Genomic DNA, 15,082 nt, shown 5'->3' with positions numbered 1-15,082 from the left:
ATTAAATTGTGGCCTGTCGGGTCTTACTCCGGACTGAACGAAATGCGCTTAGATGATGACAATCCGTGTCTGTACAGTCATCCACTGCGCTCTGTGTCCCATGGGGTCTGGCTAGGCGTATACATACCCTTGCTCTATCTTAGTGGAAAATAATGGGTGTTATCATCCAGCTACTACTCTGGCGTCAGATCATAACTTTACTTCTTTCTAACCCCTTTCCAATGTATAAAGATACATTCAAATGTTAGAAGAATGATTCATTGTTTTAGTGGTAAAACAATATACTGTGCTCAGTGAAATGATCTTGCAGGGCATGCTAGAACTTGTAGTTCTATAGCCACCGGAGAACTAATGGGCTATAATAACATCTGTACACTTTTCTCTGAGCACCAGTAAATGTTCAGTGTTGTTGCTAAAGGCTCCAGGTCTCATGTTAGTTCCTGATGGTATTTCATAAGCAGCATGTGAAAATCAGCAGATAGCCCTCTGGCGTGCACAGGGTGTAAGCAGCTACCACTTCCCATACATAAACATGTTGGGTAACTGTATCTCCCTGTACTTCTAATGAGCCATTTATAGATAAGACCAAAACGAAAGGAAAACTTTACCTAGGAAATTATTTTGTACAGTATGTGAAACATGTGGGATGACTAGGTAATCTCCCTTTCCCAGATTAGCAAGAGCCCCATATCACTAATCTATTATTTGGAACCCTGCTCCTCCCACTATATAACGCTCAGTCTGTGGCTTCCTGCTGCCTCCATCCCCCACCTCACATCATGTCACTGCCCCTGTCACATGCAGCCCTGTCCTCACTGACACATCACTCATCTCCTGATATACTCTGTGCTGCTGGGGATCCTGCTCCTCCCACTATATAACTCTCAGTCTGTGGCTTCCTGCTGACTCCATTCCCCTCCTCACATCATGTCACTGCCCCTGTCACATGCAGCCCTGTCCTCACTGACACATCCCTCATCTCCTGATACACTCTGTGCTGCTGGGGACAATGCTTCTCTCACTATATAACTCTCAGTCTGTGGCTTCCTGCTGCCTCCATCCCCCTCCTCACATCATGTCACTGCCCACATGCAGCATTGTCCTCACTGACACATCACTCATCTCCTGATACACTCTGTGCTGCTGGGGGCCCTGCTCCTTCCACTATATAACTCTCAGTCTGTGGCTTCCTGTTGCCTCCATTCCCCTCCTCGCATCATGTCACTGCCCCTGTCACATGCAGCCCTGATCAATCGATATTCATCACAATTTTGACAAATATTTATTGATATTATAAAAGTAAGATATCATCTACAGCTTGTGGCGGATCTGGGGAGAGGGAAGGGAGGGCGATCACACTTCCCCCATGAAACGTATCTCCTGCCCACTACCGCTGGCCGCAATATAGCAGTGTATTTGTGCGGCACATCAGGCAGGGAAAGAGTAGAGACTGCCGCTGGGAGCCTCTGCAGTCTCTGTTCTCTCCCTGCCTAATGTTCCGCTGTCTCTCTGCGGCCACAGGCTTCATTGGTCACCTCTATTTCTCTTACGTCCTAGTGGATGCTGGGGTCCACATTAGTACTATGGGGTATAGACGGGTCCACTAGGAGCCATGGGCACTTTAAGAGATTAATAGTGTGGGCTGGCTCCTCCCTCTATGCCCCTCCTACCAGACTCAGTTTAGAAAATGTGCCCGCAGGAGTCGGTCACAGCTAGGGGAGCTCCTAGGAGTTTTCTTAGTTTTTTTGTATTTTATTAGAACATTAGGTACAGGCAGGCTGCTGGCAACAGCCTTCCTGCTTCGTGGGACTTAGGGGGGGAGTAGGAACCAACTCTAGAAGTTAATGGTTCTCTATCTCCGCTGACAGGACACTGAGCTCCTGAGGGTACTGATCGCAAGCCCACGAGGCGACCGCTCACTCCCGCAGCATGACTGCCACCCCCTAACAGAGCCAGAAGATAGAAGGTGGTGAGTACAGCGCCGGCGTCCCGGTTAGCGGGTCGCCGGCGGGTATGGTGGCATAAGGGTGGGAGCTCAGCTTTGACAGGCTGCGCTCCAGGAAGGCTCAGCAACACTTAGTGTAGGCGCTTGGAGGGACGTCCTGGGCCAGCGCAGTCACCCTAAACTGGTCACAGACGCTAATGGGCTAATCCTGCTGTTAGCATAGATACCTCCGGCCAGTATAATCAAATTTGTGCGGATAGCCGCGCGCCATTACAGGGGGCGGAGCTTCTCCTCAGAGCGGATCCAGCATTCTCCAGCACCATTTTCCTCCCTGCAGACATAAAAGAAGACGCTGACAGGGATTGCTGATCCTCCAGATAACTCCAGTTACTGCGGTACCAGGGTGTTATAGACAGGGGGGGAGTGAAGTGTTAGTACTAATCAACCTATTAAGGTTGGTTACTCAGCGCCGGGCTTTTATCATAATAACTGCTCACCATGTGAGGTCCTTTCAACTGGATCTCCTAGACAAATGGTCGGGATCACATCTTCACATGCACCAGCAAATACACCTGTCGCCGAAAGCCAGAATTTCACTCCTCTGGTGGCTGCAAACTTCTCACCTACTTGAGGGCCGCAGGTTCGGGATTCAGAATTGTATCCTTCTAACCACGGATGCAAGTCTCAGAGGTTGGGGAGCGGTCACCCAAGGGGAAAAACTTCCAAGGAAAGTGGTCAAGTCTGGAAACCATCCTTCAGATAAACATTTTGGAACTACGGGCCATATACAACGGCCTTCTGCAAGCTGCTCATCTTCTGCAAGATCAGGCCATTCAGGTTCAGTCGGACAATGTGACGGTGGTGTACCTCAGATAGACATGATGGCCTCTCGCCTCAACAAGAAGCTTTGGAGGTACTGTTCCAGGTCAAGGGACCCGCAAGCAGTGGCGGTGGACGCCCTGGTAACTCCGTGGGTGTTCCAGTCAGTGTATGTGTTCCCTCCACTTCCACTCATCCCAAGGATTCTCAAACTAAAAAAAAAAGCAAGAGTTCTGTCGATCCTCATTGCTCCGGACTGGCCAAGAAGGGCTTGGTACGCGGATCTTCTGGAATTACTGCTGGAGGATCCGAGGCCTCTTCCTCTTCGCGAGGACCATCTCCAACAGTGGCCGTTCGCCTATCAAGACTTACCGCGGCTACGTTTGACGGCATGGAAGTTGAACGCCAGATCTTAGCTTGGAAAGGCATTCCGAAAGAGGTCATTCCTACCCTGATACAGTCTAGGAAGGGAGTAACGTCAAAACATTACCATCGGATTTGGAAAAAGTATGTGTCTTGGTGTGAATCTAAGAAGTTTCCTACGGTGGAGTTTCAACTTGGACGGTTTCTCCTCTTTCTGCAAGCAGGTGTGGATGTGGGCCTACGCTTGGGCTCCATCAAGGTCCAGATTTCGGCCTTGTCCATTTTCTTTCAGAACAAATTGGTGGCTCTTCCTCCCTGAGGTTCAGACGTTCTTGAAAGGGGTTCTGCATATTCAACCACCCTTTGACCCTTTGTGCCTCCTACGGCACCTTGGGATCTTAATGTGGTGCTGTAGTTCCTGCAATCGGATTTGTTCGAGCCTTTACAGGACGTGGACGTCAAGTTTCTTACTTGGAAGGTGGTCACTCTGTTGGCATTGGCGTCTGCTCGACGTGGGTCGGAATTGGGGGCATTGTCATGCAAGAGTGTCTACTTGATTTTCCATGAGGATAGAGCTGAGCTCAGAACGCGTCCAGCAATTCCTTCTGAAGGTTGTGTCGGCTTTTCATGTCAACCAACCTATTATGGTGCCAGTGGCTAATGACTCCTCAATTACCTCAAAGTCCTTGGATGTTGTGAGGGCTTTGAAAATCTATGTGATGAGAACTTCTCGTCACAGGAAGTCGGACGCTCTGTTTGTCCTTTTATGATCCCAACGGGGTTGGGTGTCCTGCTTCTAAGCAGGCAATTTCTCGCTGGATTAGGGGGATAATTCCAAGTTGATCGCAGCAGGATTTTTTTTAAGCAGTTGGGCAAAACCATGTGCACTGCAGGGGAGGCAGATTTAACACGTGCAGAGAGAGTTATATTTGGGTGTGGTGTGTTCAATCTGCAATCTAATTTTCAGTGTAAAAATAAAGCAGCCAGTATTTACCCTGCACAGAAACAATATAACCCACCCAAATCTAACTCTATCTGCACATGTTATATCAGCCTCCCCTGCAATGCACATGGTTTTGCCCAACTGCTAAAAAAAATCCTGCTGCGATCAACTTGGAATTACCCCCCAGGTTCACTATCTAGCATGCTTATTCTACGGCAGGCTTGCCGTGTCCAAAATCTGTTAAGGCCCACTCTACTCGTACAGTTGGTTCCTCCTGGGCGGCTGCCCGGGGTGTCTCTGCTTTACAGCTTTGCCGAGCAGCTACTTGGTCGGGGTCGAACACGTTTGCTAAGTTCTACAAGTTCGATACTTTGGCCTCTGAGGACCTCACTTTTGGTCAATCAGTTCTGCTGGAACCTCAGCACTCTCCTTCCCGTACTGGGAGCTTTGGTACATCCCCATGGTACTAATGTGGACTCCAGCATCCTCTAGGACGTAAGAGAAAATAGGATTTTAATTAGCTACCAGTAAATCCTTTTCTCGTAGTCCGTAGAGGATGCTGGGCGCCCGCCCAGTGCTTCATATTCCTGCTTTGTTACTTGGTTCAGTTTGTTTGTACAGCCGTTGCTGAATTGTTCCAAGTTGGTTAGCTTGGCTTTCCTTTTGTTGTACGTGTGATCTGGTGTGAGTCTCACCACTATCTGTGTATTTCCTTCTCTCGAAGTATGTCCGTCTCCTCGGGCACAGTTTCTAGACTGAGTCTGGTAGGAGGGGCATAGAGGGAGGCGCCAGCCCACACTTTTAATCTCTTAAAGTGCCCATGGCTCCTAGAGGACCCGTCTATACCCCATGGTACTAATGTGGACCCCAGCATCCTCTACGGACTACGAGGAAAGGATTTACCGGTAGCTAATTAAAATCCTATTATTGAGCAATGGCAAGGACCCAACCTCTTCAACATGATTTGAAAAGTGCATGTTAGGTGAACGGTCACCTAAGGGCGTTATACATCCCCTGGCTGATATTAAATACACAGCAATGTTCTCTACAGAATGTTTTTTCAATGTCTTCGTTACAGCTAAATAAAATCAAAGATCCATTTGTTAGGCTGTAATTATGGTGCTTTTATCATCACCATGGGTACTGCTTCTAGCAACAGCAAACTGAGATTTCCCCCACAGTGTTTAATTCCTAATTCACTTACACAGAGACTTGCACCCTCAGAATCGGTGTTTCTGTATTGAATTTCCAAACCGTAATGGCTCGTCTACACTTATATGCAAGAAAAGTGTGATTAGTATCGTTATAGGTTAAATGGCATTAATTTGTTTATTAGCAGTTATTTATTTAGCGCCAGCAGATTCCATTGCACCTTAGAACTGGTATCCGACCAGTAATAAGGTAAGACTGGGTCATAAGAGACAGACAGAGGGGTGAGAGGGCCCTGCTCGCTGGTTTATTATTATTATTATTATCCTTTATGTATATCGCGCCACAAGGGATCCGCAGCGCCCAATTTCAGAGTACATAAATGAAAAATCAAAACGGGACAGTAGTGACTTACAGTTGAAGACAATACAGGACAAGTACAGGGTAAATAACACTGACATAAGTATCAGAGTGGCAGAAAACCACGGGATTAGGTGCCATCGAGAATAGTTTAAGTAAGAGAAGGATAAACTCACGAGGGTTGGGGGCCCTGCTCGTGATCGCTTACATTCTAAAGGGGAGGGGCAGACAGAATAGCGCTGACACAGATGGGGTAGACAGTGAGCGAGGAACAGAGGGTTAGGATGAGATTAGGCTAGGTTTGGTGAAAAAGTGAGTCTTGGCAGCCCATTTGAAGTTTTGTGGAGAGGAGGAGAGGTAGAGAATTCCAGAGAAAGGGAGCAGCACGTGAGAAATCTTGAGTGGGAGGAAGTAGAAATTTGATCTGAGGACACGCGCTAAATACACTTTAGCGTGTTATCAGCCATGGACAGAATGACGCATCCTCCTCCTGACAGCACCATGCACTGCCGTTGTACTGTATCTCTGCTATGCAAGACAGGGGCAGATAGGGCTGAAATATACGCGTATAGAAAATTCTATGACAATCTGTTAAAATTGCGCTAAATGGGATTTATAGATTTTACTGATAATCTTGATTACTCCATCTGTAGCCTGGTCCTCACGTCTCCCCTGTAGTTCCTTGTGTATGCGCTCACGTCTCTGATATAAAGATAGTGATATTTCGCATTTGCCTATATATACACCCTGACGTTCTAAGCACACGACCGCCACTTTGGGCTAACGTTTGTAATTGTGAGGCCATGTAGAGCTTCACAGGTGTCAGTGTTTCTGTCCTTAGCAACAGGTCATGTCACGTTCCGAGTAAGCAATGGGAAGTACAAAGTAAAATTGTTCACTTCAATGCATAAGTTAAGTCATTGAGATTTGATATTTGCTTTAATCACTTTATCAGGCACTAATTATTTTCTTTGTCTTGTCAGACTAAGAAGAAGCAGCAGCAAGTTTTGGGGGATTTAAGAACAGAAAAGACGCCAGTGTTGGAGGAAGAGAACGATGTTGTTACAGTATCGGAACCGGAGCCATCCCCACAAAAGCTGATGGCAGACCACGGACCGCCTGATAATTTTATAGAAATACAGCTAAACGATGACCCGCTGGATATTAACCGATTAGGCAGCTTGTCTGTGGTAGACCGCTCCTCCCTCAGTGACGAAGCCTCTAAGGTGTCCACCACTGAGGATAGAGATGGGACTGAAAAGCTGGTGGCCAATGACCATCAGGATCTGGAGGCTGCAAGAGAAGAACTGGACGTAAGTGTGAGCTGCACGGTTCAGAACTGTGATGTATTTTCCGAAAAGACTATATGTGATGAAATAACAAGCCCTCCCCTAGACAAGTGCCCCGTAGAGGTATCCGACATACGGCCTGCAGTCCTCTCTCTCAAGGAGCTGGATACAGCTAACCCTCAGCATTTTGTGGAAGCCAAAGAGATCCTCCGTGTACCCAAGGTCAAGCCATTGTACCCAGAGCTGCCCGTGCAGATCCTGGACCACATGAGAGATGTAGCCACCATTAAACCTCTGGTCCCGAGCGAGAGACTCTATCCTGAGCTGCCGATACAGCCCAGGCCCGTCCCTTTCACCAGGGAGCAGCTGAAAGTCTTCGAGCCAAGTTCCTGGCTGGAGAACGTGGACTCTTTCACTGAGGAGTTTGAGAGGGTCGCCCACCAGGACCGGCACGAGTTCCACGAGCTTCTCATGAACTATGGCCGGTGCAGGAAGCAGCTTCTGCTGGCTGAGGCCAAGCTCCAGATCATGATCTCCGACTGGAAGAATATCAAAAGCAAAGTCTGGGATTTCAAGGAAGAGCACATGACTGTGCAGGTAACTGGCTGAGTGTTCACTGAAGGTCCTAATTCCTGGTGTTAATTTATAACTGAAGTACAAAAAGGTAGTTTGGAATGTAGATGAAGGTACAATAAATACAGTAAAATGGAACACAAAGCAGAATGAGCTTTACAAGTGCTGGACAAAGACCAAAAGATGTCAGGAGGACAGGGGGGCAGATGTATTAAGTCTGGAGAAGTGATAAAAAAGTGATAATGCACCAGCCAATCATTACGGTTTGAAAAATGACAGGAGCTGATTGGATGGTGCGTTATCAACTTCTACATATCACTGCTTTATCACTTCTCCAGGCTTAATACATCTGTGCCAACGTACTGACAGTGGTATCTGATTGGACAGCTGCTACGCCAAACCAGTCAGGTTACCGTTTCAGTGCAGACTCTTCATTGACACCTGTGTAAATCTCAGCAAAAGGAAATAAATCTGCACAGGATAGAACGATTTCAGTTCAGTGAATTTAGTAGTATTATATATTAAACCAACATAAAGGCCTACTTAAATAATAAATTCAGCAAATAGTTGGTGGTGCTCCAGGAAGATAGTTATAACAACTATGAAACAACAGGTATGGTCCTTTAGAGAAAACAAAGAACCAAAAAAAGCAACTATAGGCCTTTTCCTGGGCACACTTGAAAAATTGAAATGATGAAATTATTAAAAAATAACTTTTATTGATATATACTTTAAGAAAAAGCGAGAGCTGGCATCAATGATTAAAGAGCATAAGTGTTTGCCAGTACCAATGTACCTATTATGGGCAAGATTATAATATAGGTGAGCGAAAATAAATAAACCCTCATCCATAGAGATAATTCATACATATCCTCTCTAATCAGGAATTTATTTGAATGAGGTCACTACCTCGAGTCCGATATGATCTGACAAATGCTATTGACCTGAGATCAGATTGATATAATGAGTCCCAAGTTGCTTAAACTGTTGGAGAGTAAAATACCTACGGTACCTAGTATTTCCTGGTGGTTCCCCATCCAGGTACTGACCAGGCCCTGCAGTGCTTGGCTTCCAAGATCAGACGAGTTTGGGCATACTCAGTGCGGTCTGACCGTAGGTAAATTTGTCTCCTAGGCGCACCGTTTTCCGATTGTATTGGGACCCAGGATCAATCACAAAATAAATGGATATTAGATTATATATGGTCAGAAATGAATGATGATAATAGTACAGTAGATTTATAGATTCTTGCTGGGAGATCTGGTCAGTGGTATTCTAACTTCAAACAATAATGCTGACTGTGGGGTCTTGAGATTGATATTACCAAAAAGCAGACTCTTCACAATTGTGCTCCCAATCAGCCTAAGCAGCAGGAGGGCTTAATAGTGCCCACAATGGCAGAATAGTAGAGACTCTATTACAATTGTGCTCCAAAACAGCCCAGGCAACAGGTGGGCTTTGTAATCTCCGCAATGATCAGGACAATAGAAAATTTATCTACAGTATAGTAATATCCCTATTGATTAGAGCATATATGGTAATTTGCAATTACCATATATGCTCTAATCAATAGGGATATTACTATACTGTAGATACCACTGACCAGATCTCCCAGCAAGAATCTATAAGTCTACTGTACTATTATCATCATTCATTTCTGACCATATATAATCTAATATCCATTTTCTCTATCGTCCTAAGTGGATGCTGGGGTTCCTGAAAGGACCATGGGGAACAGCGGCTCCGCAGGAGACAGGGCACAAAAGTAAAGCCTTTACAGGTCAGGTGGTGTGCACCGGCTCCCCCCCCCACGACCCCCCTCCAGACTCCAGTTAGATTTTTGTGCCCGGCCGAGAAGGGTGCAATTCTAGGTGGCTCTCATAAAGAGCTGCTTAGAGAGTTTAGCTTAGGTTTTTTATTTTACAGTGATTCCTGCTGGCAACAGGATCACTGCAACGAGGGACAGAGGGGAGAAGAAGTGAACTCACCTGCGTGCAGGATGGATTGGCTTCTTGGCTACTGGACATGAAGCTCCAGAGGGACGATCACAGGTACAGCCTGGATGGTCACCGGAGCCACGCCGCCGGCCCCCTCACAGATGCTGAAGCAAGAAGAGGTCCAGAATCGGCGGCTGAAGACTCCTGCAGTCTTCTTAAGGTAGCGCACAGCACTGCAGCTGTGCGCCATTTTCCTCTCAGCACACTTCACACGGCAGTCACTGAGGGTGCAGGGCGCTGGGGGGGGGGGCGCCCTGGGAGGCAAATGAAAACCTTTAAAAAGGCTAAAAATACCTCACATATAGCCCCAGAGGCTATATGGAGATATTTACCCCTGCCTAAATGTACTAAATAGCGGGAGACGAGCCCGCCGAAAAAGGGGCGGGGCCTATCTCCTCAGCACACGGCGCCATTTTCTGTCACAGCTCCGCTGGTCAGGAAGGCTCCCAGGTCTCTCCCCTGCACTGCACTACAGAAACAGGGTATAACAGAGAGGGGGGGCAAAATAAATGGCAATATATTAATATAAAAGCAGCTATAAGGGAGCACTTAATCATAAGGCTATCCCTGTCATATATAGCGCTTTTTGGTGTGTGCTGGCAGACTCTCCCTCTGTCTCCCCAAAGGGCTAGTGGGTCCTGTCTTCGTATAGAGCATTCCCTGTGTGTCTGCTGTGTGTCGGTACGTGTGTGTCGACATGTATGAGGACGTTATTGGTGTGGAGGCGGAGCAATTGCCAAATATGAGGATGTCACCTCCTAGGGGGTCGACACCAGAATGGATGCCTTTATTTGTGGAATTACGGGATAGCGTCAACTCGCTTAAGCAGTCGTTTGCCGACATGAGGCGGCCGGACACTCAATTAGTGCCTGTCCAGGCGCCTCAAACACCGTCAGGGGCTGTAAAACGCCCCTTGCCTCAGTCGGTCGACACAGACCCAGACACAGGCACTGATTCCGGTGGTGAAGGTGACGAATCAACCGTATTTTCCAGTAGGGCCACACGTTATATGATTTTGGCAATAAAGGAGATGTTACATTTAGCTGATACTACAGGTACCACTAAACAGGGTATTATGTGGGGTGTGAAAAAACTACCAGTAGTTTTTACCGAATCAGAAGAATTAAATGACGTGTGTGATGAAGCGTGGGGTGCCCCGATAAAAAACTGCTAATTTCAAAGAAGTTATTGGCTTTATACCCTTTCCCGCCAGAGGTTAGGGAGCGCTGGGAAACACCTCCTAGGGTGGACAAAGCGCTAACACGCTTATCAAAACAAGTGGCGTTACCCTCTCCTGAGACGGCCGCACTTAAAGATCCATCAGATAGGAGGATGGAAAATATCCAAAAAGGTATATACACACATGCAGGTGTTATACTACGACCAGCTATTGCGACTGCCTGGATGTGCAGTGCTGGGGTAGTTTGGTCAGAGTCCCTGATCGAAAATATTGATACCCTGGACAGGGACAATATTTTACTGTCGTTAGAACAAATAAAGGATGCATTTCTTTATATGCGTGATGCACAGAGAGATATCTGCACACTGGCATCACGGGTAAGTGCTATGTCCATTTCGGCCAGAAGAGCTTTATGGACACGACAGTGGACAGGCGATGCGTAGAGGAGTTATTTGGGGTCGGTCTATCGGATTTGGTGGCCACGGCTACGGCCGGGAAATCCACCTTTCTACCTCAAGTCACTCCCCAACAGAAAAAGGCACCGACTTTTCAACCGCAGCCCTTTCGTTCCTTTAAAAATAAGAGAGCAAAGGGCTATTCATATCTGCCACGAGGCAGAGGACGAGGGAAGAGACAGCAACAGGCAGCTCCTTCCCAGGAACAGAAGCCCTCCCCGGCTTCTACAAAAGCCTCAGCATGACGCTGGGGCTTCGCAAGCGGACTCGGGGGCGGTAGGCGGTCGTCTCAAGAATTACAGCGCGCAGTGGGCTCACTCGCAGGTAAATCCCTGGATCCTGCAGATAATATCTCAGGGGTACAGGTTGAAATTAGAGACAGAGCCACCTCGCCGTTTCCTGAAGTCTGCTTTACCAACGTCCCCCTCAGGAAGGGAGACGGTTTTGGAAGCCATTCACAAGCTGTATTCTCAGCAGGTGATAGTCAAGGTACCTCTTCTACAACAAGGGAAGGGGTATTATTCCACTCTTTTTGTGGTACCGAAGTCGGATGGCTCGGTAAGGCCTATTCTAAATCTGAAGTCCTTGAACCTGTACATAAAGAAGTTCAAGTTCAAGATGGAGTCACTCAGAGCAGTGATAGCGAACCTGGAAGAAGGGGACTTTATGGTATCCTTGGACATCAAGGATGCGTATCTCCACGTTCCAATTACCCCTCACACAGGGGTACCTCAGGTTCGTTGTACAAAACTGTCACTATCAGTTTCAGACGCTGCCGTTTGGTTTGTCCACGGCACCTCGGGTCTTTACAAAGGTAATGGCCGAGATAATATTTCTTCTTCGAAGAAAAGGCGTATTAATTATCCCATACTTGGACGATCTCCTAATAAGGGCAAGGTCCAGAGAACAGCTAGAGATGGGTTTAGCACTATCTCAAGAGGTGCTAAAGCAGCACGGATGGATTCTGAATATTCCAAAATCCCAATTAATGCCGACAACTCGTCTGCTGTTCCTGGGGATGATTCTGGACACAGTTCAGAAAAAGGTTTTTCTTTCCGAAGAAAAAGCCAAGGAGTTATCTGACCTGGTCAGGAACCTCCTAAAACCAGGAAAGGTGTCTGTACATCAATGCACAAGAGTCCTGGGAAAAAATGGTAGCTTCTTACGAAGCAATCCCTTTCGGCAGATTCCATGCAAAGGGATCTGTTGGACAAATGGTCAGGGTCGCATCTTCAGATGCACCTGCGGATAACCCTGTCGCCGAGGACAAGGGTATCCCTTCTGTGGTGGTTGCAGGAGGCTCATCTATTGGAGGGCCGCAGATTCGGCATGCAGGATTGGATCCTGGTGACCACGGATGCCAGCCTGAGAGGCTGGGGAGCAGTCACACAGGGAAGAAATTTCCAGGGAGTGTGGTCGAGCCTGAAAAAGTCTCTTCACATAAGCATTCTGGAACTAAGAGCAATCTACAATGCTCTAAGCCAGGCGGAACCTCTGCTTCAAGGAAGACCGGTGTTGATCCAGTCGGACAACATCACGGCAGTCGCCCATGTAAACAGACAGGGCGGCACAAGAAGCAGGAGGGCAATGGCAGAAGCTGCCAGGATCCTTCGCTGGGCGGAGAATCACGTGATAGCACTGTCAGCAGTATTCATCCCGGGCGTGGACAACTGGGAAGCAGACTTCCTCAGCAGACACGACTTTCACCCGGGAGAGTGGGGACTTCATCCAGAAGTTTTCCACATGCTATTAAACCGTTGGGTAAAACCAATGGTGGACATGATGGCGTCTCGCCTCAACAAAACACTGGACAGGTATTGCGCCAGGTCAAGAGATCCGCAGGCAATAGCTGTGGACGCGCTGGTAACACCTTGGGTGTACCAGTCGGTATATGTGTTTCCTCCTCTGCCTCTCATACCAAAGGTATTGAGGATTATACGGCAAAGAGGAGTAAGACTAGTGGCTCCGGATTGGCCAAGAAGGACTTGGTACCCGGAACTTCAAGAGATGGTCACGGACGATCCGTGGCCTCTACTTCTGAGAAGGGACCTGCTTCAGCAGGGTCCTTGTCTTTTTTAAGACTTACCGCGGCTGCGTTTGACGGCATGGCGTTTGAATGCCAGATCCTAAAAGGAAAAGGCATTCCAGAAGAAGTCATTCCTACCTTGATAAAGGCAAGGAAGGAAGTCACCGCGAAGCATTATCGCCGTATTTGGCGAAAATATGTTGCGTGGTGCGAGCAGCGGAGTGCTCCGATGGAGGAATTTCAACTGGGTCGTTTTCCTACATTTCCTGCAATCAGGATTGTCTATGGGTCTCAAATTGGGATCTATTAAGGTTCAAATTTCGGCCCTATCAATATTCTTCCAAAAAGAATTGGCCTCAGTCCCTGAGGTCCAGATTTTATCAAAGGAGTACTGCATATACAGCCTCCTGTGGTGCCTAAGGTGGCACCGTGGGATCTAAATGTAGTTTTAGATTTCCTCAAATCCAATTGGTTTGAACCACTAAAGAATGTGGATTTGAAATATCTCACATGGAAAGTGACTATGTTACTGGCCCTGGCTTCGGCCGGGAGAGTATCTGAACTGGCGGCTTTGTTTTATAAAAGCCCTTATTTAATTTTCCATTCGACATAGGGCAGAGCTGCGGACGCGTCCGCATTTTCTCCCTAAGGTGGTATCAGCGTTTCACCTGAACCAGCCTATTGTAGTGCCTGCGGCTACAGACGACTTGAAGGACTCCAAGTTGTTGGACGTTGTCAGAGCCTTAAAAATATACATTTAAAGGACGGCTGGAGTCAGAAAATCTGACTCGCTGTTTATACTGTATGCACCCAACAAGTTGGGTGCACCTGCTTCTAAGCAGTCGATTGCTCGTTGGATTTGTAACAAAATTCAACTTGCACATTCTGTGGCAGGCCTGCCACAGCCTAAATCTGTTAAGGCCCATTCCGCAAGGAAGGTGGGCTCATCTTGGGCGGCTGCCCGAGGGGTCTCGGCATTACAACTCTGCCGAGCAGCTACGTGGTCAGGGGAGAACACGTTTGTAAATTTTTACAAAATTGATACCCTGGCAAAGGAGGACCTGGAGTTCTCTCATTCGGTGCTGCAGAGTCATCCGCACTCTCCCGCCCGTTTGGGAGCTTTGGTATAATCCCCATGGTCCTTTCAGGAACCCCAGCATCCACTTAGGACGATAGAGAAAATAAGAATTTACTTACCGATAATTCTATTTCTCGGAGTCCGTAGTGGATGCTGGGCGCCCATCCCAAGTGCGGATTATCTGCAATACTTGTACATAGTTATTGTTAACTAATTCGGGTTATTGTTTAGGAAGCCATCTTTCAGAGGCTCCTCTGTTATCATACTGTTAACTGGGTTTAGATCACAAGTTGTACGGTGTGATTGGTGTGGCTGGTATGAGTCTTACCCGGGATTCAAAATCCTCCCTTATTGTGTACGCTCGTCCGGGCACAGTACCTGGCTGGAGTCTGGAGGGGGGTCGTGGGGGGGGGAGCCGGTGCACACCACCTGACCTGTAAAGGCTTTACTTTTGTGCCCTGTCTCCTGCGGAGCCGCTGTTCCCCATGGTCCTTTCAGGAACCCCAGCATCCACTACGGACTCCGAGAAATAGAATTATCGGTAAGTAAATTCTTATTTATTTTGTGATTGATCCTGGGTCCCAATACAATCGGAAAACGGTGCGCCTAGGAGACAAATTTACCTACGGTCAGACCGCACTGAGTATGCCCAAACTCGTCTGATCTTTGAAGCCAAGCACTGCAGGGCCTGGTCAGTACCTGGATGGGGAACCACCAGGAAATACTAGGTACCGTAGGTATTTTACTCTCCAACAGTTTAAGCAACTTGGGACTCATTACATCAATCTGATCTCAGGTCAATAGCATTTGTCAGATCATATCGGACTCGAGGTAGTGACCTCATTCATATAAATTCCTGATTAGAGAGGATATGTATGAATTTTCTCTATGGATGAGGGTTTATT

At 47.4% G+C, this 15,082-nt stretch overlaps 1 protein-coding gene and 2 pseudogenes across 1 annotated transcript in view; 2 read left to right on the top strand and 1 right to left on the bottom strand.

Moving 5' to 3' along the window:
- The window catches only part of EPG5 (ectopic P-granules 5 autophagy tethering factor), a 170,633-nt gene that overhangs the window by 20,023 nt on the left and 135,528 nt on the right, over nt 1-15,082 (top strand). Inside the window, exon 2 of the mRNA XM_063958355.1 lies at nt 6,563-7,465. Coding sequence (XP_063814425.1) covers nt 6,563-7,465 — 903 coding nt within the window. The remainder of the gene's footprint in view (nt 1-6,562; nt 7,466-15,082) is intronic.
- Nucleotides 8,442-8,560, bottom strand: LOC134944559 (5S ribosomal RNA; annotated as a pseudogene).
- LOC134949522 (5S ribosomal RNA) lies at nt 14,799-14,917 on the top strand (annotated as a pseudogene).

Source organism: Pseudophryne corroboree, chromosome 1, assembly GCF_028390025.1.
Source record: "Pseudophryne corroboree isolate aPseCor3 chromosome 1, aPseCor3.hap2, whole genome shotgun sequence".
NCBI classification, from domain to species: domain Eukaryota; kingdom Metazoa; phylum Chordata; class Amphibia; order Anura; family Myobatrachidae; genus Pseudophryne; species Pseudophryne corroboree.
The sequence above is the reverse complement of the archived record's forward strand: the minus strand, read 5'-3'. Positions and strand labels throughout refer to the sequence as shown.